At 45.2% G+C, this 16,438-nt stretch overlaps 1 protein-coding gene across 4 annotated transcripts in view; it reads left to right on the forward strand.

Annotated features, from left to right (window-relative positions):
• The window catches only part of dlc1 (DLC1 Rho GTPase activating protein), an 82,484-nt gene that overhangs the window by 43,651 nt on the left and 22,395 nt on the right, over nt 1-16,438 (forward strand). Inside the window, exon 1 of one of the 4 annotated variants that reach the window (XM_010888489.5) lies at nt 15,863-16,260. The exons of the other annotated variants lie outside the window; for them this stretch is intronic. Within the exon in view, the coding sequence (XP_010886791.1) occupies nt 16,248-16,260 (13 nt within the window). The 5' untranslated portion in view covers nt 15,863-16,247. Of the gene's footprint in view, nt 1-15,862; nt 16,261-16,438 lie in introns of those variants that run through there. 4 annotated transcript variants of the gene reach the window in all.

The raw sequence follows: 16,438 nt of genomic DNA on the forward strand, positions 1-16,438 counted from the left end.
CACTGGACAGGCCAATGAGTTTACAAATGTGTTCAAAGTGTTAATTAAACTGAATAGAGATGAATGCAGGTTGATGGTTCTCTTACTAAGCACATCGATGTTATTTAGTTATCATATGGAGTGGTTCCCATCAGAACCGACTCCTGTGTTTCCCCTTATTCAGCCAGTATAGAACACAACACTAAATAGGGAAGAGGGAACGTCTTTGGACTGTTCACAAGAAAACGCTCTGCTTGATCGCTCCAGCTTGTTCTCCTATCCACCTTCTACATGTTATTTTAAAGGTTTTAATGATTCAGATGGAAGACATTGCAGTTTTCCCCCTCTGGTAAAATTTGTGGTTCCTCTGTGTTTTGGATAATCACAACCAGCGTCTTGAAAAAGTCTACACGTGCTGAATCATAAGGGCGCTTCTGTGCTTTGTTTTTTGGACAAGACACATGTTCTGTCTAACGGCCGAGAGTCGATCAGATCAGCAGACAGTGAGGTTCCCGTTCGGGGGGGGGGTTTGGGCATTAAACGCATTCTCAATTTTAAAACCATTCCAGAATCTGGACTAATAAATACCATATGAATAGGTCTGGAGTTACACGGTTGGTGTTATCACGCCAAAGGGTTTTTTAATTAGATTAGACAACCAATCGGGGGGGAGGGAGGGGGGGGGGGTAGTGGGTGTTTGAGGAATGCAATTTGAGAAACGGGCATGCGTGGGGGTGGTTGGTATGGAACTGAGCGCTTGTGTGTGTCGAGCGCGCGTTTTGTTGTAACGTTACCTGCATTACCGCGACTTATATAAAAACAGTAATAATGTCATAAAGTGCGGCCTGCCATTTGGAAAATAAACAAGCCTTTTTCGGGAACATTCTTCGCTGTGACAGCGAGCGGTGGTGGTGCTGAGGTATTTCTTAGTGAACAAAGTCCCTCTTTAGTCATTTAGAGGGCACTTGTTTCTTCCCCCGTACACTTACAAGGGTGCCTGTTCCAGAGATGCAGGAATGTTTTCCTAAACCCAGTGACTCCTGGGAACTCACGCCAAACGTGTTTACTTGTCTCATTCCAAATCTCTCCCTCTCCCGCTGTCTCTCTCTCTCTCTCTCTCTCTTTTTCCATCGTTCTCTCCACCCTCTGGATCTACCTTTAACACCTCTCCCCTAACTCGCCGTCTCGCTCCATTTCTGACTTTCGCTGGTTTCTTTATCGTTCCAGGGTTTTCAGAAGCATTCCGCGCACCCCTTGATGCTGACACATGACCTCGGCATAGTCCCGTCCTCAGCGTCCACGTTACATTCCTGCGGGCTGGCTGGGTACTAGGTCACGCCTTATTTCCTGTTTGTGCCCATTAGTTATGTCATCACAGGGCCGAGAGGACTGTGGTCGCCCTGGGTCTCCTTCAGAACCCAGACACCTAGACAAGACTGAGCTAGAATATCACTGGAGTGTCCATATTATGTTGAGTGTCCTGTTGACCCGTTACAAAGGGTGGGGGGGGGCAGACAAAGGGAGAGTGAAAGACAGAGGCAGACTGAGAGAGAGAGAGTCAAGGTGAACAGAGAGACAGAAGAGAGACTGAGGGTGAGAGAGAGAGAGAGAGAGAGAGAGCTGGCCCTGACAGGTACTCACATAACCATTGAGTTGGCCCAAGCGGTATGCACAAATATTTGCACAGAGTTTTGCGGCAGTGAAGCGCACACTGCTTCAATGCTTGAGAATGTCATTTGATTTCCAACCCGTGTCTGTAGCACTCTGTTAACGCAGCAACACCCCAACTCTACAGAACAGGCATCGGCGGCGGCGTAAACCATGTTGTCAGAGCCTGGCGTCCAAACGGACGTGCTCCATCGGCTCAACCGGGCAAAAGCTGATGTCATAATATCGACATTCACAGAACAACGCCACGTTTAGCCGTGGCTTACGTTGTTCCATCTTAGACTGAATTGGGTGGAAGGAGACAAAGGACAGTAAATATACTCAAAAGGAGAGCAGAAATGAAGATCAGAAGGAGAGAGACCAAACTCTCAGACCGAAACTCTAGGAAGGCAGGGGAAAAGAAAGCCTCTGTCGTTCTCTCTTTCGGAGAGAGAGAGAGAATTACGGAGGCGGGGAGAGAGAGAGACAGAAGGAATGACTGGAAGCGAGGGAAAGACCTGAATCATGTGGAGTTGGAGAGGCCAGTCAGTTGAGCTCCTGCTGGGCTTTTTGGTTTGTTTACCTGGGGAGATAAGTGTGTGAAAGGGAGGCCCAGAACTGGCTGCTATTAGCCCCCCGTCCATGGAGGCCCGTCCTGCTGAGCCAGCACTCCCTGTGTACGTGCTCGTGTGCATTCAGCCACGTGCAGACGTGTGCGTTCCTGAATTCTGTGTGTGTGTGTGTGACCGAGCGGTCAGTTAGGAAGCCACGCCTCGGAAGGGGCCGGGAGGCCCGTCATTCATCTAGACCCGGCAGGAGTCGATAACGTGCGATTCCAGAGTTCCATTGAGGGATTAGTCCCCGCCCTAGTGCGGCGACCCGCCATAGAGACAGGATGTGGGACTCCGCGGGGACAGGGTGGCCCGGCGTCACAGGGACGTGGCCAGCACCGGCGGACGCGGACGCACTTGCGCAGCGGGAAGGTGGCTGGGAGGAGGCGTGCGTGTGTGTTCCCTCTGAGAGAGGGCAGGCTGGGCTTCAGGACGAATGTGTGCCGACATTCCCGTCTCACCTTAGTCTCTCTCTCTCTCTGTGTGAAAATGAAATTGAATTGCCTTTAACTGTCTGAAAAGTGTCTTTAAAAAAGGGGCATTAACTCGCTGGATGTTGATGATTAGTTGCGTTGTGAAACCTTCACATTCCAGTGCAATGCATTCCAGATGGGCGTTAAGCATGGGATTTAGTACCCTGGTAAATCCATCCAATCCCTGGTGACTTTACTGCCACTCAGCGGCATGCCTAATCCCCTGGTATGTTGTTTGTTTACTTCCTGTTGAGACTTCATTTCCTGTTCAGGCTGTCCTGTGGCTCTGGGAGGCGTGGAAGGCGGCCCTTTCGGAATTCGCGGGCACCACTGCTTCCTCCACGGGAGAGCTGTGGCTTTGAAAGCTCTTAAAGACTCGCAGCGTTTGTCGCTTTCACTGCAAAGCTGTTGACTTCGTCTAATAGGGGAAACAACTTCACTGACTTCAAATGCCAGTGCGATGCAAATCCGCTGTAATCCTTTCAAATAATGACTTTGTCAGGGCCGGTTGTCAGTTGTCAACGGCGGTTTTGCTTTCAAGCCTTTACTTTGAGTGATTTCATTGCATTTCACACTGCAACACAGAGCTACTCACTCAAAATGCGTGTCATCTACAACACTTTAAACCAAGAATGCACACTTGAGTCCCCTACTATACTATACACTGTCACATTGAAATGATTTAGGACTAGTACACGGGTGTATTATACCAGGCTGCATCTGAGTGTGTTGTCCCTGAGCGACCTTTGATCTCTACTGGAACCCGCTAATCATGTGTCTTTGCGTGTGCATGGTGATGGCCTTGAGACTGACCGTGATGGTGTCAACTGACCTGGCGTCTGTGGAATAAATAGGTTTAATTGTTGCCCCCCGCCACTGAGAAAACACAGTCTCAAGCGCATGCACACACACACACACACGCACGCATGCACATACATACATATACACAAACAAATGGAATGGCATGATGTATTGATAGTGATCCTTCTTCACTGTTGTCAAAGCTAATTTAGGCTGATGAGTATCTTATGGTTTCTTCTGTCAGGATTCCTCTGTTAGGTTTCCTGGAAATCATTCAGTGGAACGATGTTTATATCCTGCAGGGATTCAGCAGGGATCACAAGACCGCACAAGTCAGACTGAGTAGATGCAGGGAGACAGATCGCCCTTGTCACACATACCGCCGTCATTTCACACTTTAAACCCTGACGATCGACGAACCGACACGGGGCATGGATCACAAGGTGGCTGGAAGGGAAGACGGCTCGTAATAACGTCCTGGAATGGAACGTATCAGGCACAAGGACATTATGTGTTACAGTTCCATTCATTCCAATTCACTCCCCTGATTCATATTCCACTGAGTTGGTGGACAGCAGGCAGAACAACTGTATAAAGAGGTAGATTTAAAGATGGGAGAACAGCGTAAGAAATGAAGAAGGTAGGCGGCAGGGAGCTAATCAATTAAAGCATCTGACCAGTAACCAGAAGTTTGCTGGATCAAATCCCTGAGCTAGGAAGTTATCCATAATTGCACCCAGGTTGCAGCTCTAAGTAAGAACATGATAAGGAGACCGAGACAAACTGGATGTCTGCACGTGCAACAAAGGCCCCTAGGGTTTTTGGCCCATCGATCAATGCTATATCTTTCTCTCGCAATCACCTCATGACCGGAAACAAACAGCGTTTTCACATCGCCACAGATTCCGCTGTGGACAAACTGATAGGATATCCACAGATCAATAGGAGGCGTGTTTGTTTGTGCACAGGTGGTTCATCGCACTGTGCTCCTTTGACCAGTCACCTTGGGGGAAAAAAGCCCAAATACCCAAGTTGGTTACCAGGGCTAATGGGAAGACTTCAGCAGGGCTCCCTGAACCTGTCTCTGGAGTGTGACCCTCCCGTGGGGCTTTTGCGCTGGCACACTAATCTGATTCCGTTCAAACCGACAGGAAGTCTTATGCTACAAGCTTGTGGTGACATCACCAACTGTCAGGCCTGTCGTCCCTAGCGGGTCCTCGTCTGGAGCCACGTGTGCTACAGGCCCTTATCTCTGTCAAACAGACCCCGTCGTTCTCTTTCGCAACTTGTCAACTCGCGCCCCGCATTACGCGCACGTCCGACCTGCCGCACGTCTACCGTCGCCACTCCACAAATGAAAGTGAACTTGCCGGTGTTATTTATGAGTTCGCTGATTGCGTTGCCTGGCCTCAGGCTGGGTTTTTTCCCCTTTCCACCTGCTCGCACCTCATCATTTACCTTCTGCATTTATCACTGTCACTCAGAAAAAGCAGCGGAGGGAATATTCCTGTCAGAATCCAAAATCCAAACACATTTGGCCAAAGTTGTTTTACTAACCTGCCTGATTTGACCTCATTCCAACTAGGCATGTAAGTAGTGTAAAAAAAATAATAAAAAAAGCTGTAGGAGGCTTGATGGAAACCATATTTATTTTATTTATCGTTTATTCAGCCAAAGACATTGGGGTACGGAAGACGGTTTTTTTGCAGAACGAGCAGCGGGAGGAAACAAACAGATGTTGCAGCTGTACAGGTTTAAACTGCTGGATCTTACTACGGCCCTAATCCATTTCATTTATACTCATACTATCTACTCAGATCTACAGAAATACTCAGATTAATGACCTTGAAATAAATGAATAGAACAGAACACTAATTGACTTAAATTGGGACCCTGGGTCTATGCATTCTACTTATATGCATGTAATGCTATCCAATAGGCACAAGCCAGGTAAAATAAATAGCCCAGGGAGACTAGGGCCTCTGGTCTAAGAGTTGAGTTGGAATTTTGCACGTCCTTCTCTGAGGAAGAGAGGTCGGACGTACAGCAGTACAAAGATAGCCGGTTAAAAGGAATTTGGCCAAAGGACTCCCGGTTATTGTCTCTCCAATGAAAATGTGAAATGGTCGTCTTCAGAGCGAGGACTTGTGAGTACCTTAGGGGGACACTCATTTGTCCGACTCAAAGAGATCTGACGAAAAGTAAATGGGGAAGTGGCTGTAGGTTATCATGATCCAGCATCACAGGTCTTGTGACCGTGAATTACTGTTTGTTGTGTTCTCTTATCATGGGTTCACGGAGGTCGTCTACGTGTGGATGGGTCCATAACATAGTCAGAGGGACAGGATACAGCTATTATCTACCAAAAGGCTCTGGGCCCAATTGCTCTTGGCTTTCAGGAGCCATAAGATAATTTTGAAATCAAAACATAATAACATTGGGCCAATTAACAACAGGGGTATAATTTTTCAAAATATTGTTTTAATGTTAATACACCGCAGTTCTTCACTGAGAGTAAGGGTTGCAATGGGGTTCTGAGGTGATAGGTTCAGACAAATACTACAATGGATGACGCGACATGATCTTCAGTTCTCCGGAAACCTTCTATGAGTTGGTACGATGAAGCAAGGCCAAAGCTGAGAATTAGGGGAGAGGAGAAAAAATAGTTTTTCTGTTTTAAAGTTTGACAAAACTGTACTCATTCTGGGTGGAAAGAAAAATGTGCCAGTCTGTCAAATACCCATCTTGGTACCTAGTCCCACAAAGAGCCCCCTTGACATTTCCACCTACCCTAAGAAGGTAGGAAGAGGCTAAGATGAGCCCTCCCCTGGCTTCAATCAGTCAGGGAGGTAGTTAGCTTCTACCTCAGGCTTCTCCTGAGGCCTTCTTTCCTCAGCCTTTAATAGAGCCCCGACAATATGTCAACTTGACTCTAATCTCTGTGCACACTACATGCAAAGCACTCACTTAGTGTTCTCCTCTGATAGCGAGGTGTTACCGTCGCATGTGACCTTTCACCCCCAGTCACTCGGGAGGTCACAACCTCTCAGTCACCCTGAAATGAAAGACAAAAAAGGGGCATCGGTGAAAGGCCGTCCCCCTTCCGTTTCACCACAGTCAATAGGCTATGAACGCTACATTCATCGACATGGACTCTACATTTAACTCTTGGCGGTGTGTGGAGAATGTAGGCAGTGGAGCGCTTAATGTGTCAATGAGTTGGCCGAGTGAAACTCTGACGATCTCTAAGCCATTCACTGTCTGTTCGGGAGGTCAGGGTTAATGGACACGTTGTGTCCAACACTCAACCATGACTTTACGCCTCAGCTGGGCCTAAGAAGTAATTTCAGGGGTATTTCGTCCTCGGCCCTTAGTGGACATAATGTTATTCATTGGCTTGGTAACCAAGTGACCGGAGTTGAACAGCAAACAGAATAGGTGGTGTGAATGTTCAGAGTCAGGCGTTTTGAGAATACCATGGTCCATGCAGAGGTATGGTGTTTGTTTGGCCCTGAGGTGACTGACAAGGCCGTTATCGACTGACCTTGTTTTTGTGACCGCGATTCCTCCACAGAGCGTGTTGTCTTTCCCCTTACTCCTGAACTAGCCTGAAATTTAATGAATGATAAACACGTCCTCTCTTTTCTTCTCCCCTTCTCCAGGTCAATTTCCCTGTCATGTGAACCACTTGAGTGGCTCTCACCAATGTTGTCAGAGTTGAAACTTGATCTTAGAACTCCTGGCTCTTGCATGCCTCGTCAACATGACAGTTTGTGGGTAAAGGTGAAAATCCTGAGGCTGATTGGAGAGAGAAAACATGATGGGAAATTGACTCAAAAATCTTGCCCCTGCCTGTCTTTTTGGTTGTTTTACTACAGCTAACACTAAACCTCAGAGATTTTCCTTCGGAAACAACATTTTGCCTTCACTTCTTGGATTTAAAGTCGGTCACAGAACACTCCACCGTTTTTAATTCTGTCTTTTAGACAATGGCTTCGTTTTCTGCTTGTGTCAGTCATGCTACAAGGACCCTGTTGTTCTCAGGGGAAAACAAAGGCTGTTGTGTGGTGGCAACAAAAAAGCAGTTGTGCAGTTCCTTCCAACGCCAACATCATGTGATGACATTTGAATGAAATTCTTACAGTTCAGTGTGGGGTCTTTTGGACTCTAAGTATGTTTACATATTATTTATCCCCAGGACATGTACAAACCTTACCGTCGATCCTGCATTTTTTCATGATGGCCAATATGTACAACCTGTCACATGGTCAAATACAGGTCATGCTGCACAAGGGTTCAAAGTTCATGACAGACTAGACTAAACGCATAAACTTCCTGTCTCACCCAATGGCATGGGTTTTTACCAAGCCAAGAATGAACATATGGCTTTTAGGAATCTGGAAAGGTCTCTGTATATCTACTGGAGCTACATCCATATATCTACAGATCTCTCTCCATAAATCTATTAATCCTGTCCCCATACCTCACTCTAAAATGGACCAGTATCGAATCAAATTGTACATGCCTACTGCTGGTTCTAAGCAATTAAATTGGATTGGCATATCCACAAATACGAATGCATGCTACCACGTATGTATGACACACACACATGAACACACACACATTCTCCCTCCCCGCTTCCGTCTCACTTTGTTTTCATGATGTCCCACATGATGTTGTCAACTCTGCAACCACATTGGTCTCCTGTTAGTTGTTCTCCCTGTGGTATTCCCCTCTGAGTGATTTACTAACAATTACAGCGGTCTGACATATGTTTGACATGCATGCGTTACACACACAGAATGTTCGACACATAGCATGCGCACACCAACAGACACACACACATACACATACACACAGAGACGTGTGTTTGAAACACACATGAATGCACTACCAATATCACACCAGCCTTTCTCTCAAACATCAACAGCACTGCACAAGCTTTCTTCAGAAGCACTACCAACACAACACCAGCCTTTCTTTCCAACACCATAAACACCACACCGGATTTCTTCAGAAACACTAAAAACATCACACAAGCCTTTCTCTTGAACACCACACCAGACTTCTTCAAAAACACTACCAACATCACACCAGCCTTTCTCTAAAACACCATCAACACAACACCGGATTTCTTCAAAAACACTACCAACATCACACCAGCCTTTCTCTAAAACACCATCAACACAACACCGGATTTCTTCAAAAACACTACCAACATCACACCAGCCTTTCTCTAAAACACCATCAACACCACACTGGATTTCTTCAAAAACACTACCAACATCACACCAGCCTTTCTCTAAAACACCATCAACACCACACCGGATTTCTTCAAAAATACTACCAACACAACACCAGCCTTTCTCTAAAACACCATCAACACCACACCGGATTTCTTCAAAAACACTACCAACATCACACCAGCCTTTCTCTAAAACACCATCAACACAACACCAGGCTTCCTCCACTTCCTTTCTTTCAAAGTTATCCCTCTCTTTCTCTTACTCCACTGCTCTTGTAACTGAGCTATCACTCTTTTCTCTGTCCCCCACTCCTCTACGTTTGTTCTTGAAAACTAGCTATCACTCTTTTTTTCTCACTCCCCCAGTCCTCTCCTGTTCTGTTTTCTCCCCTCTGTGTCTCTCCTTCCCTCTAAAGCAAACCATCCCTAATCTCCATCATCCCTGCATGACTAATTAGAAAAATATGAGCTATGATCTGCAGGTCCTCTGTGTTTGTGTCTGTGTGTTGTGTGTGTGTCTGCGGTTTGATCAAGACGATATCAGAGAGACAAGAACACTGGCATTACTCTACGTCTATATAAAACGGGGGTATAGTAAAGAATCAGTTGTTATCGTAGGCTGTGCTAAAGCACATGTAAAGGAACAGAACGTGCTCAACTCTTATCCTTTTGGGTAAACGAATGAGTGCTTGGAACCAAAAACAGATGTAGGTTCAAATTGATGTACCATACGTTTTGACTTGCAAGTGTAGCTTTGTTATTTTTTTTCCTTGTGCGTAAAACTTCTTTATGCTCAGTGCACATGCCTTCCCGAGTTCACTTATGCTGTATCTCCAAATGTCTGGGGCATTAGTCATTGCATTCGTTTCATGTAAAATCAGTCATCCACAGGTGCATTAAAAGAGTAAGATAAACAGAGAGATTAGACCTGTGCAAGAGGGGATTATTTCTTCTTTTCATCATCGAAGTCCTTCAAATCTCCGGCAACTAAAATGCTGCTGTATGTTCCCATCCTTACCACCATAATTTGTAATACATTAATCAGGTTCTCCGAAACCTAGACTGGTGGATATTCCTGACCGTGGGGGGGGGGGCACGAACTTTAACAGAATCCCCGTGGAAAGTACCTTCATCTTCCTTGACCATTCGTAATAATTTTCCGGGAAAACAGTCAATTTTCGCAATTTGGTATTTTACAAGTAGTTTCCCCTGGCATATTGCCTGTTTTCACAGCCTCTGATCCCTGAAACGGTCTAAAGTTCAACCTTTGAAACTTCACCATTATCCTGTATGACACCGTATGACCTCTCTGTTTTCCCTTTCGCTCAGAAAGGAATGCGGGGACGCAGAAGGAAAGCGAAGAGGAGACGGGTGTGACCGTGGGCATGTCGTGTATGTGTTGCGAACCATGAAAGGTCCGTTTATCGTACGCCCGAAACCGTGCAGGGCAACGTGTCCAGTGTTGTCCGTGACAAAACGTGGTGAAATACGAGGTGTGTGTGTGTGTGTGGGGGGGGGGGGGGGGGTGTGGGTGTGGGTGTGGGTGTCTGAGTTAAAGTGTCTTCATGTGTTTGTGTGCGATACCAAAGCAGATAACTATATTGCCTTCAGAACCCTTCACTTTCTCTTAATGTTATTGTATAGACTTAATTTATAAATGATTATCATTTTTTTGCCATCAGTCTACACACAATATCCTATAATGACAAAGCGAAAACAGGTTTTTCAATATTTGTGCCAGTTTATTGAAGGTGAACAACTGAAATACCATACATAACTGTTCAGACCTTTTCTCCAGTATTTTTTTAGTGACGCTTTTGGCATTACATTGAAGAAACGTGCCTGGCGGAGATCACAGCTTTGAGTTCTTTGGGTATTCCCAGCTTTGCACCCCTGTGTTTGGGCATTTTCCCACATTCTTCCCTGCAGAGACTCTCAGGCTCTGTCAGATTGGATGGGTGAGCATCATTGCCAATCAGAAATCACTAGTAAAGGTCAATGAGAGCAAGGAGTAGAGAGTGCTTCTTCCACAAATGCGCAAAACTGATCTTCTACACTGCGCTCCCTGCCGAGAAATGGTCAGTGTGAATGTGACAATTGCTAGTCGGGACAAGGTGCTAATTGCTCTTGCATCTCAGCGTAAAACCAAACGCCTACATGTGCCAGAGCCATAAGAGTAGCCATTGGGTTCTTGGTCACCTTCCTGGCCCAGGCCCTTGTTGCCTGGTTACCTAGTTTGGCCGGAAAGCCAGCTTTAGGAAGAGTCTTATGGTTCCAATGTGCTCCTGGGAACTTTTAATGCTTTAGTTGTTCTATAACAAGTCCAATTATTTCAATTTGCCACAGGTGGACTCCAGTCAAATTCTAAAGATATCAAGGGTGATCAAAGGACCGAGGATGCATCTGAGCTTATGCTGCGTTCCATTTACCGCAGAAGTCAGAACTCAGAACTGGGAATGACATCACACCCGAGTTAACCCATGTTGATCGTGTTCCAGTGTCCAAGTCGGAAAAACAAGATGGACATCCCCATTAAAGCCTTTGTTGTGCTCGCCCTTCTCGGAATATATACAATGTTTTTCGTTGTATTTCGTTGGATAGAAAAAAAAATTGACCACTTTTCAATCGGCCATTGTGTAACTGGTAACCTAATCTGTAACCTGGACGGGCAAGTGCTCTTCAGAATATTGTAACGTAACTATAAACTTAATTTTTCTATATAATTTACACTTGTCTACTAAATGGCATATGGTGCTGCCATCTTGGATTAAGACTTTCCAAGTTGAAATTCCGACTTGAGGGGGCGTTCCAGTTGAAACTTCTGACTTGGAACTTGGAAATTCCGACCTCCGAGTACAAATGGAACGCACCATTAATTTGGAATGTCATGTGAAAGGGTCAGAATACGTATGTACGGGAGATATTTCATTTTCCTTAAATACATTGGCACAAATTTATGAAATGTTTTGTTAACACAACACTGTGGAGAAAGTGAAGTGGTCTGAATACTTCCCAAAAGGCAATACATGCTTGTGTAAAGTGTGCTTGTGTGTGGGGGGGTTATACGTGTGTGTGTGTGTGTGTGTTTGTATACTACTATAGTAACCCATGGCAAATCATGACTAGATAGGATTTTGTTTCTGTTCCTCACTTATGTAAATATCTTTTTTAGGGTTGGTGTTTGTGTTAGTGTTAGGGTTGTAATGGAGTTTAAGGGGTTTGGGTAAAGGTTAGGGGTGAGAAAATATGAAAACAAAAAGTCCTCACAAGTATAGTAAAGCTTGCGTGTGTGTGTGTTCTTGGGTATGCACGTCTGTGTAATTCTCAGACTGTTTGCTTTAGCAATTACACATCATGGCTGTCTAAGAATACTTTCTCCCATTGTTGGGCCGCGCCAAAAGCTGAGGTTCCAGACCCGCTCTGCATATGGTAGTGCTTTGACAGGAAAGCAGTGTGATTATTTAGCTTGTTTTAATGTCAGTGGAGCACAGGAGAGACAATGTACAGTCAATTGAACATAAATAGCAGCCCTCCCACATTCTCCAAGGAAACAAATTACACCAAGAGCACAGATGCTGGATCTTAACTGGATCTAGTTCGCTACAGCATTACAAGTGTGCGGTGTGAAATGAAAATCGGCCTTTTTTAACATCCAGTCTGCACCTGTGGCCAGCCAGAAAGAGATCAGCCATTACAGAAGGCAAATCCTGCAGCAACATGAAATTATAATTATTATTTGTACATTTCAATGGAGATTTCTATGTAGGAAACAAAGAAAAGAATACAGGCCGTCCCGGCGTATGGTGTCAAACCCCTGAAACGTATCCAGAACACCACAGCCCGGCTGGAGTTCCAACCTTTCTGAGTTCTCCAATGTCATTACACTGTTCCAGTGAAGCCACTGGCTTCCAGTTGAAGCATGCATCCACTACAAGACCATGATGCTCGGCTTTAGAACAGCAAGAACTGCCCCTCCCTAACTTCAGGCCATGATTAAACCCTACTTCACTAGCAGAGCTCTTTGTTCTACGATCTCTGGTGTCTAGGACTTCCCATCTTCACTGGAGGGCAGCTCCCGCTAAGCCCAGTCAGAACTATATATACCTGCATTTTTGTTTTAGCTAGCAATGACTTTGCTGACAGCCAATACTTTGCGTAAGGTGTACTTACAATGATTGGGTAACGTTGTTATCTCACATGGCTATCTTAAGGTGAATGACCTAACTGCAAGTAACTCCAAATAAGAGTGTTTTCACACTGCAAATAAGCGTCGGCTAAATGACTGTAATGGAAAAAATTGAAATGTAACCGGGTCGATGACACTGCCGTTTGTTGAAACACATATGTGGTTTGTTTGTTCCAAATGGCACCCTGCTCCTTGTTTGGTTCACTAGCTTTAACTAGCACTCAAATGGCAAACACAGTTATTCAAAAGAAGTGCCCTACATAGCAGTGGCTGCCATTTGGAGCACAAACATATTTATGTCAAAAGAGTCGTGCGTGTGTCATGCGCGCGCGCACATGTGTTGAAAATCTTGACATGCTCCCCACGAGGCGTTTCAGAAAGCCACGTTCGTCTCTTTGAAGTACGTGGGTGCGTGCCTGGGAACAGTGGTTGACCTATTCTCCGAATGTTGTGATGAAGATAGACAACAAGGCGGTGTCGTCGCGAACCAGAGGCCCTCCCACTTCCTCACATTGTGCGTGCGTGTGTGTTCTCTTCCAGCCAGTGTGTCCGGGGCGGAGACCCCTTGGCCCAGGGTTGGTCTATTTGTGGCGGTTCCTGTCAGCCCCTCTTCCTCCTGTTCAGTCCCATTTATCCATCAACAACCCTGAACTATCAGATGGGCCATCCATCAGTCAGTAACACACAGATGAACGCACACAAACACACCCGTACGTGCACATACACACCCAAACACACGCACACACTCCCAACGGAAACGCACATCGACAGAAAGATGGCGTCTGTTTGTATCTCTGCAACTGTCAGCACACACAAATAAATAAACACACACAAAACAATAAACACACACAAATAAATAAATGAATGCACATAAATGAGAATAGAAAATAAAAAATAACGTTGAGTATTAAGTCTAGACATTGAGTATTGTGTCTGTGCATTTGTCAAGTGCGGTCCATATGTTGGGTCCAGATGGGGCCTGTCTCTCAGACACACTGTTCGCCTGCTTGTCTGTCTGCATCTCAGTGTATTTCTGTTGGTGGGCTGTTCATAGCCTTGCGCTGGTCAGAAACCGAAATGGTATGACCAAATGATTTCACTGCTTTGACGATACACGCACCCAAACACACACTAACTTCACTTCTTGGCCCACGTGTGTGTGTGTGCGCGTGTGTGTCAGTTCACCTCACATCTTCTGTATTGACAGGACCTAACATGCCTGGAGCCTTCCGGCCGGTGAACCCTCCCATTGGCTGGTATCTGTTTCCCAGTGCAGTATGGGTAGGGGAGTGTGTTTGCCTTTGGATCTCTGACAATTGCAGAGAGGTTTTCTTCTTAATCATCTTTCCCCCGTCATTTAACCGTAGAGTTATATTTGCCCATCTATAGGGGAGTCATTTCCTACTCCATGTCACCCAACGATGGCACGCTGCGTTACCACGGTGACGTGGTATAACCCCAGAGCCAGCGACCGAGCCGGTGACCCAAACCAGTGGCTCATCGGGAATGCTGAGGTTGTGCGAAAATGTGCTGTAAATCCCCAAACAACTCTAGTGTGTAATGTTAACATTGAATTTAAAGCCTTTAATTGAAATTCAGCGTAAATGTTAGACGGAGACGTCAATCAATCAATCAAATTTATTTATGAAGCCCTTTTTATGAAGCCCTTTTTTTATCAGCAGTTGTCACAGTGCTTTTACAAAACACCCAGCCTAAAACCCCAAGGAGCAAACAACAACAGTGTTGAATTTCAGTGACTAGGAAAAACTCCCTAAATGGCCGAAATTTAGGAAGAAACCTAGAGAGGAACCAGGCTCAGAGGGCTGACCAGTCCTCTTCTGGCTGTGTCGGGTGAACATTTTAAGAGTAGTTGTAATAATTAATAAATGCATGTGGGCAATGTCCAGATTCTATAAAACCTAGTCCAGGTCAGAAGCATCAGGTATCGTCTTGAGTTTAAAACAGGGCAGGAGACAGGGAAAATTTTGAAAGTGCATTCCTTAGAACTACAAGGATTTACAGTGGAGAAGGAGTATTGACCCTACTCCCCCCGGGCACAATAATATAGCAGCGTAAGACCTTGGGGCTAAAACAGAGGTTTGCGTGGAGCCCTCCTGAAAACCACAGGAAAATTCTCATAATGTTGGGCATGTATAGATGAGTAATGGCCAAGTCCCACTTACTCTGGAAAATATCAGACCTCAACAGTTCCTGAATGAGAAACTGAAAACCTGCAGTATTTGCGGTATGTCAATGGCCTCAGGCCTCTGGAATCATGTCCTGATATTTACTGCCAATAAATTGCTCATTGTTACAGACTACATCAAGTACAAGACCAGATAGTTTTTTTTCTTCATGTTAACATATAGGCCTATTATGTTTGGAGATGCATGGACACCATTGTTACTTTCTTATATTTAAATGGGGTGGTAAACGTGATTGTTTGATCTTTGGCATGCGTGTGAACACAATAGCCGCCCTGCTCTCGTGACTTTTGACCCCAAAGGTGCGGTTGCGGTGGTAACCTGTGGGTGGTGTGTTTGCTACGTGCACAGGCTGTCCGAGCCAGGGGATTTGTTTGTGTTGGACAAGGCCTGGCCAAAGTAGGCTACCGTATTAGCAAACCACAGCGGTCTTTTTTGAGAGCATAATTACTCAAAGATGCCAGCCTCAATTGCTTATCATGCAATATGCAAAATGCCAACGGGGTGACGAGAGAATTGCAACTTTAGCGCAGTTGACATTCACTCACGCTCAAGCAAGAAAAAATACGTTATCATTACCAATCTTCATAATAACTGAATAAGAATTTTAAATCGTTAATCCTACGTTGTGTAATATTAGTCTTCTATGCTATGTACTCCACGAGAATCATCTGGTGGGCAGGCAGAGTAGCCTGGATGGGTGCCGGGAGGTGGAGCTACGGCTACCCATTCCTAAACTCTGATTCACTCTGTTCCATTCACATTTGCGCTTGTGTCCCCCTAGGAAGTTTATAGTGGGGAGTCGTTTCTCCAAATCGAAGAGGATTTTGTTATTGCGTCCCGATCAGCCAAACCACTTTATAACGATGGAATTACTGTATTACGTACTGGTCAGCGACCTTCTGGAGCTAATTGTGTTTTGAGTTTGAGTCTATATACACTTTTTGAGCGGAGATTTTGGGTTGATTTACGCTGGAAAGCAGAAAATATCATGCAAGCTTCGCCCTAACATTGGAGTAAACCCCAGCGGACTCTCCAGCCTGGGTACAGTGGGATATTTTTGGTTGTATCCCAACGACGTCTCAGCGATATAGAAATAAAATGATTTTAACTCGTAAGTAAATTTAATTAACTACTTTTTACTAGATAGTTAGAATGGAGACATAGTTATACTCAGATAAAATCAAGGTTACCCGGAAAGGGATATCTTAAAGTGGTTCCCACGTTCCCATAATTTTTAAGTAAGGTCTATTTTTCTACTTATTTAAGAGTCGATAACTTATTTACCTCAT

The sequence above is a fragment of the Esox lucius genome, chromosome 25, assembly GCF_011004845.1.
Source record: "Esox lucius isolate fEsoLuc1 chromosome 25, fEsoLuc1.pri, whole genome shotgun sequence".
Classification (NCBI taxonomy): Eukaryota; Metazoa; Chordata; class Actinopteri; order Esociformes; family Esocidae; genus Esox; species Esox lucius.